This window comes from Pinus tabuliformis, chromosome 7 (assembly GCF_031772625.1).
Source record: "Pinus tabuliformis cultivar Carrire ecotype Pingquan chromosome 7, CPIR1, whole genome shotgun sequence".
NCBI classification, from domain to species: Eukaryota; Viridiplantae; Streptophyta; class Pinopsida; order Pinales; family Pinaceae; genus Pinus; species Pinus tabuliformis.
The window spans coordinates 1788398140-1788408489 of NC_142293.1; the positions used below are offsets into that span (position 1 = coordinate 1788398140).

The 10350-nt window shown below is 39.1% G+C and overlaps 1 protein-coding gene across 1 annotated transcript; it reads left to right on the forward strand.

Annotated features, from left to right (window-relative positions):
- The first annotated feature begins 251 nt into the window (after window positions 1-251).
- On the forward strand, window positions 252-1469 carry LOC149255504 (uncharacterized). Its single transcript, XM_089455059.1, has one exon. The coding sequence runs from the start codon at window positions 252-254 to the stop codon at window positions 1467-1469; it is 1218 nt and encodes a 405-aa protein (XP_089311185.1).
- Window positions 1470-10350: the final 8881 nt, after the last annotated feature.

The following is a 10350-nucleotide window of genomic DNA, read 5'->3' on the forward strand; positions in this document are numbered from 1 at the left end:
TCAAGCAGTCCAAACAGGCAGGTATGATTCTAAAACTTGATCTTTCTAAGGCTTTTGATAAGCTCAGTTGGACCTACATACAGCAAATGCTAATTGCCTTTGGATTCTGCCCCATGTGGATCTGTTGGATCATGAGTCTCATTTCCTCCTCTTTCTTCTCCATTCTCGTGAACGGGATCCCTTCTCGCCCCTTCAAACCATCCCGTGGAATCAGGCAAGGTGATCCCCTCTCCCCCTTCCTCTTTGTTTTAATGGCTGAAGGCTTAGGTCGTCACATTAAACAAGCCCTCCTCTCTCAGCAGCTCAAAGGTCTCTCCATTCACCACTCCCCAGCTATATCCCATCAGCAGTTTGTTGATGACACCATGCTCTTTGGCTACCCTTCTGTCCAGGAAGCCTCCTGCTTTAAAGCCCTGCTCAATGACTTCTCTGAAGCCTCCGGAACCAGCATCAATAGCTCCAAATCGCATATTTTTTCTTTCACACCCCTTCTGTCGTTAAGACTGCTGTTGCTCGAATCCTGGGATTCCCAATTGCATCTCTCCCCTCTCATTACCTTGGAGCCCCTCTTTCTGCCTCAACCATCAAGCACTCCTCCTGGCGTTCTCTCATTGAGAAGCTCGAATCCCGTCTCAACCTCTGGACGCACAGAGCTCTTGTTGGCCAGTCGTGTAGTGCTCATAAAGTCAGTTCTTCAGGCAATGCTGCTATACTTATTCTCAATCCTAGCGGCGCCAAAATGGGTTCTAAAAAGAATTAGGGCTCTTCAGCGAGGTTTCCTATGGGGAAACACGGCAACAAACCGCAAATGGGCCCTGGTAAAATGGACCACTGTATGCACGCCCAAAGAAAAAGGGGGCATTGGCCTCAGAGACCCCGCGCATAGCAACACCATCATGAGCGCAAAAATCTGGTGGCAATGGCTCTCTAACCCAGAAAAACCTTGGGCCACAATCTGGACGGCCAAATACGCCAATCACAGACCCCAGGAGGAGCTCATCAGGTTCACTCCCAATGACAAAGGCTCGCTAATTTGGAATGCGGCCAAACAACACTTCCAGTTGATACAGCAGCATAGTTTCTGGGAAGTAAGAAATGGCAGAACTGCACGATTCTGGATAGATGCTTGGAACCAAATGCCACAGCTCAGCCGCATTCTTAATCCACCTCCGAACTTCATTGGGGAGGAGCAGCAGCAAGATAAGATTCGGCAATATTGGACTCAGGAGACAGAGCAAGGCTTCAGGAAATGGAAACAGGGTAACCAGTTAATCACAATTGAAAATCACCAAATCGTTGAGGAGCTGGAAAGGGAGCTACGCAAAAGAAGCATCAGACATGACGAAGGCAGAGACATTCTACGATGGGGTACCGGCCTAAAGGAGCCTTCACCACATCTGAGGCCTACAAAATCATATGCAATAACCCTGCTCCCCCTGACCCAATTTGGAGCAAAATCTGGGGGTTAGGATCTTGGCCCAAAGTCTCCTACTTCCTTTGGTTGGTGGGACATCAGAGAATCCTCACATGGGATAAACTCAGGCGCAAAAATTTTCATGGCCCCTCCATTTGTTTTAATTGCAATTCCCATGAGGAAACTCTCCAACACCTCCTGGACTCCTGCCCCTTAGCCAATCAACTATGGGAAAAGGCTAGCTTTAGATGTCAAAGAAGATGCAGACTTGAGGACGACATCACCAACTCTTTACGTCATTGGCAACAGAATCCTTACAAAAGTGAAATTCTCAACCATTTATGGAACATAATCCCCGGGTTCCTCCTATGGAGCATATGGAAGGAAAGGAACAAACGCATATTCAAAGATCAGCGATCCTCGATAGATAGTATCTGGAGTACGCTTTGTGGGAATCTCAAAGAGACGTTGTTGCTCCGCTCATGGACTGAGAAGGACTTTCCGACTCTAGACAATGAGAAAGCCATTTTAGAAAACTGGCAAATGCATCTTCCTCAGGGATTTCACAATAACGGCCCTTCTAATGGCAGCAACCTTAAAAAAGTCTCCTGGACTACCCCCCCAAAGCATACCTTCAAGCTCAACTTTGATGGTGCCTCAAAAGGAAATCCTGGAATTGCAGGCTTTGGTGGAATTTTAAGGAATCACGAAGGCATACCCCTGCTGCTCTACTTTGGGAACATTGGGTGGGATACCAATAACTCGGCTGAGTTAGAGGGACTCTGGCAAGGACTCCTTCTCGCATGGAAACACAACTTCCAACCCCTGGAAGTGGAAGGAGACTCCCAGATCCTTATAAATATGGCCAAGCATCTCCTAAATGGTTCTCATGCAAGGAAAATAGCTACCAGTTGGAGGCTCGAAGCGAGATTGGAAGCCATAGAACAAGCGCTCCACAGAAACAGGGCCATCACCTTTAATCACATAAAAAGGGAAGGCAACAAGGTCGCTGACCTCCTGGCCAATATAGGGGTGGAAAATGAGAATACTCTACTCACAGGAAAACTGGATATCATATCAAATCATGATCAGGCACAGGAATGCACTCGTCTGGTCCAAAGAGATGCGGCTCCCCCGGATGCGGGTGATAGCTCGGATGGGACGCGCGTTTAAATGCGGCCACATGCCAGCCATGCGCCGTCGCAAGGGAAACACATGGGCGCAGGCCTGTCTTTGGCCGCGCGGGAATGAAATGTTTGATATTTTCCAGAAGCGCTTAAATGCTCTGTCCGGCTCTTCAGCTCGCATGGAGGTTGCAGTAATGGCAGACGGGTTTCGAGGTGGAGGCAGCTATGTCAAAAGCAATGGTGGGTTGGATCTCACTGCGCCGGTTCATGGTCTGTTCATGGTTCTTCCCCAGGGTATGTTTATGCAACCTCTGGAGCTGCGAGCAGCTCCAAGAGGCTATCTTTCCGTCTGGGCCAATTCACCGTCGGTTTGTGGTATCCCCGGGACTGGTTTGATCCTCAATTTCGCGCTGCGCATTTTCCATTTGGACCCTGCAATTATGGTCAGGCCTCGACAACGAATGCTCAGTCGTCGAGGCACCTCCCGTGGGGGGTCTTCGCGCCCTCCTGCAGATGCTACCTATCCCCTTTGTTGCCATTGTAATTGTCATCGTTCCCTTGATGCCAACCCCCTTCAGTCAAGTCAATTCCTGGACTCAAGCGCTCTTGATTCTGCTTCCTCGCCAACCTTCGGCTCTGCCATTTTCAATTTCAATAGTTCTTTGAACTGCCCTCGGATCAGTGCCCATGTCTCGGTTCTCTTCATCGAAGCCTCCCAGGATGGCAGCGACTCTCAAGACGATCGGGGGATGCAGCCAGCTGATGGCACAGAGACAGTCATGAAAACGCCCGCGGCAACACCAGAGAATGTCTCAAATCGCCCTCTGGCTCAGGAGGCGATGATCAGCAAAGGCGAAGACGTCAACATGGAAACTGCTCCCACTGTAGCGGAGGTGGAGGAATACGGGTGGTGCCGGGTGGTTGAGGAGGAACCGGACGAATAGCGGTGCCATCATTCCAGGTCTCTGCGGCACATCTGTTAAGCCTTTCGGCCTCTCCCGCTGCTTTGATTATATTTTGGTCTTAAGTTTTTGTTATGTCGGCAAACTGTCTTTGTTTGGGTCTTGGGTACCGGGATCTTGTTCTATGGTCGGGATGTGTCTGTTTTCCCCTACGCGGGATTATTCTGATGTTCTGTTGGCGCCCCTGTGAGGGCTGGTTTATTTTTGGTCTGGTTAAGTCCTCGGACACTGCAGTCTTAGTTGTTTCAAGCTGCCATTACAGGCAACTGGTTCTTTCTGTCTTGAAATGATGTAACTGATTTCTGTTTATGTATATAATAGAATAGTTTTAACGAGAAAAAAAAAATATATCACCTTGGAGTTAAGACCGAAGACCATAAGAGAAGAAATTTGGCTTCGAATTGCTTACGTCAATCTAGAGCTTAGGCCTACTAGTACTCCTTGTTTCAATGGAGAAGCTAATGAGTGTTTTTGCAAGCTAATAGAACTCCATTTCTCTAGAAACCTTCATGTCCCTTGACCTTGAGAAGTAAAAATCAAAGACCTACTCCTAGAATTTTTTCTTGATTTGTTGCTTGGGAGTTTGCAAATTATTACGTCAACTAAATTCATGATTTCTTGAATAGCCAAGGCTAAAGCTCTACCTAGCATGATTGGAAACTCTCTCCACCCCTCTATGGTGAGATTGAATATTGGTGCTCCTAAAGGGAGGAGGCTTGGTTATACCCCTTCACCTTAGACCAAGATTGCTTGATTTATGAATATCCTTATTTGTATTATCTGCCATAATGATAAAGGAAAACTAAAGGCAAGGGATTATTAAAACCAATGAGAGAGATACACTAATAATCTTTGTATATATGACCAATAAACATTGACCACTAATTATGAGATGTTGAAAAGGGGAGATACATGTTTACAAGGCCTGGGATAGAGAAAGAGGAAAGCAAACAAAAGGCTGAGGGTAATCCAACTCACTATTATCATAGGAATCTAGAGACAAGGGATGAAATGCAACCATTAGTCAAGAAACTCCTCAACTATATGCAAAAGAATCAACAACAAAGACCCAACACCACAAAGGTACTAAGTTGAAAAAATAGAGAATTGGAATAAAGTCGAGATAAAAAAACACCTAAATAAGTAAGAAATGAATCCAACTTAAAGATAAAATTGAACTAACATGAGCCCCAAGGGTTAGCTTAGTTGGTCAAAAACCGTGTCTCACCACCAGGAGGTCATAGGGTCGATTCTGCCCAAAGCCCTTGGGGTTAGGTCTTGCCAGTAGGCCGAGGGACAATTAGCCCATATTTTTCCATGGACGTAGCGACCACTCACTGACCAAGTGTTCGTGAACCACACTTACAAAAAAATAAAATAAATAAATAAATTGAACTAACATGATAAAACTTAACTCTTTCACCTGGAAAAAATATAATTAATCAATCAATTCTTTAACACTTGAAAAAGTTACCTCCACTTAAATAATCTCCACTCCTCTTACATATTGACATCCTTATAGGCTCTCAATATCTCATATGCTTTAGCAATCATTTAGAATAAGGCAATGAAATTGAAATGTTTCTCTTCATCTTTTACTGTAAAGCCTAGACTTTAACTCCTATGTATATTATTACCGTCAATTGTACAAGCCCACACTGTGGGAAGAGGGAATGAAGTCTAGAGTAAGAATCACGATGTCTCCTCCCTCCATGTGGCATAAGCATTAATGCATTGATCAATCACCCAATGGGAAGTATAATGTATTGCTTTAAATCATATTGATTAATCCAAATTTAATAAAATCTATATCCAAATTTAATAAAATTTATGTTCGATAATTGAATTTGTCTGTTCTCCCAGCATAAAATTTCTGGTGCAAACGAATATATTGGATATTGAAAAATGAAAAGCTTTAGTGAAAAGTTCATCCCTACTTTGAAGTGCATTGGATATGAGTGGTTTATGGCCATATATAATTTTTAAATATATTAATGTTTGAATCATCACTGCCCACTTTATGTTTAAGGCTATACATATTTGAATCTAAACATAACTACCCACTTTCTTACGTTTGTCTTTCCCAGAAAGATGCCTTTCACAACTTTCGAAATAAATAATTTTCTGCCCAAGTGTTGTTCAAGCTATGTTGGGCTGAAAATATGTTTGTATTCCAAAGTACAAAATAAATACGTAGAATATAAAATTATGTACAGGAAGTACAATCTCGAGAGGAAGGTGGAAATGGATAGGTGGATAAGGAGTTTTCATGAGACATGAAAGGCATGTGTGGAGAGGACGGAGAGGCAAATGGGCACGTGTTAATCTCTTTGCCATAAGTCATGCATGTCTCACACGTGTATAGATACAAACAAACGAGAGACTACTAGAGTATTGACTTGGTAGTTTATGATATTTCATGGTTTTCAAGGTCATCACTATTATATGAGATTCATCGCATGTACCCCTTAGGGAGTGACATTTACCTACGAGAGGTGGGTCTGGGTGTGGGTGTTGGCATTGATAGAGAATTGAAGATTGGCTCTGGCTGTTTGGCATTATGTTGGGTATATATAGTATCTTTCATTCATGCCCCTTGGTTCAGAACAATCCGACACCTGGAAACACCTTTGGACCAAAGCAATCTGACACCTAGAAAGATGATTGAGTGGGTCTCCAAGGTTTCTCATCCTTTAAAATCTTCATCCCTTGTCATGGTCAAATTAGGCAACGAAAAATTCCTCATACTTAAACATCTAGGTCAAATAAAATATCGAGTCCCCACTTGGATATTGATTTATAAGTTTGTCTTAGATTAGATTTAATTCATCTCCTTGGATGACAACAATTTAATACTAAGTGAAACAATATAACACTAATTGTCAATCATCCCGTCGTCGTTCATCCCATCTAGATTGAGTGTGTTTCTTCCCAATTTTCTCTCAACACAATGAAATTGTCAATAGATCTTAATTTGTCATTTTTTGTGCTCAAATGTTTCTTTCCATCTCAATTAGGCTTCTCGAGCGAACTAAGCCATTGTTTCATTGCTTGGTTCATCTCATACTTGGCATAAGTATAACTATCACAATTACACCAAATCATTAAATATAGCCTTAGCTTTTGCTGGCTGAGCTCTATGAATGGCTCATGGGAACATCATGTACATGTGCTTTCTGTGTAGCTTTCATCTCTACTAGGCTCGGTCCTCGAGTGAACAAAGCTATTATTTCATCTCATACTTGGAATAATTATAATTATCATAATTTTACCAATAAATTAAATAGAGCCTTAGATTTTTCTTTCTCGGCTTTCTAGATGGCTCATGGGAACATCATATGATTTCTCTCTACCTTTCATCTCTCTTAGGGTAGTGGTAAAGACATTATTAGAATTGTTAAAATGAATAAGTCATCATTAGTTGTCGATATCAACTCTCTCATTTCAGCAAAGAAAGATTAACTCTATTGTCCATCCCTCGATATACTCAGTACAACCTTCTTTTACTACATATGATACTCTATAGGTTTAGTTTTATTTTGTTGACTTTATTCTATTAAATTGTGTATATAAGATAATCAATATGGAATATAATGTGATAGTTAGGAAAAAAGTGAACGCAATACTATATTCCTCGAACTCATTTAATTGTGAATCCATTACTTGTAAGGGATAGTTGTTTGCTAATTCATAATTGTTATTGTTTTATTAAAATTCAACAAGAATTTATTAAAAATAATGTTAATTGACAAGAATTTTTTAGCCCACATGGAATAGAACAAATTATGAATGGGTGCATTGTTAAGGCACTCCTTGTGTAATGGTCACTAGTCTGAAATCCTATTGGTGTCCCACGTACTTGACTTCCAACTAGAGGTTACAGTGGTAGCGACGAGAATCAGCCTGTGTCACGTGAGTACACAACCCACCTAGTTGGCAATTCCTTTAGTCAAAAAGCAAAAAAAGAGAAAAACAAGACATTTTTAAATGGCAAGTATTGTTTCCCTTATTATAACTGAATGAAGGTCACCAAGATGTCATTGTACATGTGTGGTAGGGAAAGAAATATCACACTTTTTATTCATAAAATCTATTTGTACGAGCTTAATATTTTTTTAGGTCAATAAAGCATTTAATTCTGTTTTTAACCAATTATGCTTAGTTTTTATTCTTATGATTCGTTTAATTAGTTACCATGAATGTTGAAATAATGTATTTATTTTATTTCATAAGCATTGTATATTGGGGATGATGTTATGTTCATATCACTAGGGAAGGGTTTTATGTGTACAAAGTTGGATGAAGGAATAGGATTCATGAGTGGAGGTGAGGGATAATAATAAAAAAAAATCAAAGTGTCAATGCAATTCCACCTAAGTGTAAGAAATGAGAGGGAATTTCAAACATTTGAAGTGAACAAAACTACGAAAGGAAGAATGCAAGTTTTATTTCTTATTGATGATCAACATTCCTTGATTAAATTGAAGGTCAAAATTTCCTCTTTTAAATTCATATTATTCTACAATTTTCCATATTTTTATATTTGGCATTTCCATTTTCCATTTTTCTATTTTTTTTTCTTATACCATTTTTATGGCCTTTCCATTTTCCATTTTCCTATTTTTTTTTCTTATACCATTTTTATGCTAGTTGCCTCCGCATCTAACAACTTCATAACTCCTCTACACCCCATGCATATACATTGATATGTTTAATCTTGCCGCACACCCTTTCATTTGCATATATCATAACACTTAATTCATTTTTAGTTCTCTGATGATCAACATTCCTTGATTAAATTGAAGGTCAAAATTTCCTCTAATTAATTCATATTATTCTATAATTTTCCATATTTCTATATCTGGAATTTCCATTTTCCATTTTTCTATTTTTTTCTTATACAATTTTTATGGCCTTTCCATTTTCCATTTTCCTATTTTTTTTCTTATACCATTTTTATGCTAGTTGCCTCCGTATCTAACAACTTCATTACTCCTCTATACCCCATGCATATACATTGATACGTTTACTCTTGCCGCACACCCTTTCATGTTGCATATATCATAACACTTAATTCACTCCTCTACACCCCATGTATATACATTGATATGTTTACTCTTGCCGCACACCCTTTCATTTTCATATATCGTAACACTTAATTCATTTTTAGTTCTCTGGGCGATGAGTTAGGCGAAAAAATGACAATAGTTTACACCATCCACAAATTGCACAAAGTCCCATTCTTCTTTATGCTTAATACGTGAACAATATGGGGAGGTTACCATGATAAATATGTTGAAGTATTTTACAACTATGCACGTGGGATTAAAATATGGACTTGTATATCAACAACTAATGATCCGCCTTTAACAAAATCAATGGTTGTTGAAACATGAACTTCCAAGATCCATGAATTAAGCTTCTGACATCCAAATCGAGCAAATGAGAGCTCACTGGAAAGATGGAAATGTGAAGAATATGTTGGGAATGGTTTCTATGGCTAACCTTATAGATATCATTCAAAAAATTACATGACCATTTTGGCTCCATCACTAAATAATTTTTTAGAATGATATATATAGATATACACACACACAAGAATATCTAAAGTGGGGCATAATTTGGAGGATAAATCCTAAATTCATATTTTCAAAATGGACCTTCATTGATTTAACACAAGAATAAAAAACTAACAATCAAGTAGTTGCAAAGATGAAGAGAAGATTATAAAGGAGGAAAATCATATTAAAAAAGTAAGGGTTGTTTTTTGAATTTTTGCTAAAGAAAAGTTTTCCTTCCCAGAAGATCTTGTGAATCATATTGCTCAACCTTCCCTCATATATTCTTCTACATTTGTATTTTCATTAGGATTTTCATGTGTGCTCAAAATAGGAATATCTAGGTTTGATTATGTTTTTATCATCTCTTCCAAGCACTTCATATTGTATTTCAAGTCCAAGGAAGCAAGATCCATGTTTGTAATAAAGCAAATGTATTTTAATTATAGTTTATCTACTTCTCATTTAAGAGGTTGTTTCAATGTCAAACAATGCTAAAATTGTTGCATTCGGACATGTTAATTTCTCTCACAAAGCTATTCATGTTTCATGTTCTAGGCATTAGTCTGTATCGTGATGCATCAATGAATTCTTGTGAAATTGAGCCTTTACAATCTCATTTGATTCTAACATATGTAGTCATTTAATATTCTTTGAAGATATATCCATTTATTGTGTGCTTAATGGCTAAATTTGTTGTATGAGAGCTTCATTGGAAGATTCATTTCGGTTTGTTGTTTAGTAGTCACCTCTTGCATTCATCTAAGACCATAATAATAATCTTCCACATATTAAAACAACCAATTTTGGAACAAGGAATCTATGCACAAAGTGGGATGATGAAGATAATGATAAATACTAGTTCTAGCCAGGAATGAATGCAAAGACAATGAAATTTCCAACCAAATGAAAATGCTAGGAATGTTCAAGCATCAATGTATTGGAAATATGCAATCAATAATAAGGGGGTGGATATCTAAGTGGTACGGATGCTTTTACTGAATTGGAGTTGATTTTTATATTCTTACATTTGTGGGCATAAATGGTAAATGTATTATTTTTACTAAGCGTTTATTGTCACAAACTTGTTTGAAAAGCCAAAGTGAGAATGAACAAGATTGAAAAGAGTTGAAAGATGGAGAAACTCAAGAGTCATCTAGGGTAGTTAAAGAGTCAATAAGTTGCAAGGCCAAAAGCCACCAAAAAACTTATAAAAAATTTACCATTGTAGTCAACAAAGGGTTATCTTTTTGACATTGTTAGTTATTTCAAATGTTGATAAAAATATT

What these genes read in the sequence shown, in the direction of transcription:
- LOC149255504 (XM_089455059.1), top strand. Translation starts at nt 252, where the DNA reads ATGGCTGAAGGCTTAGGTCGTCACATTAAACAAGCCCTCCTCTCTCAG.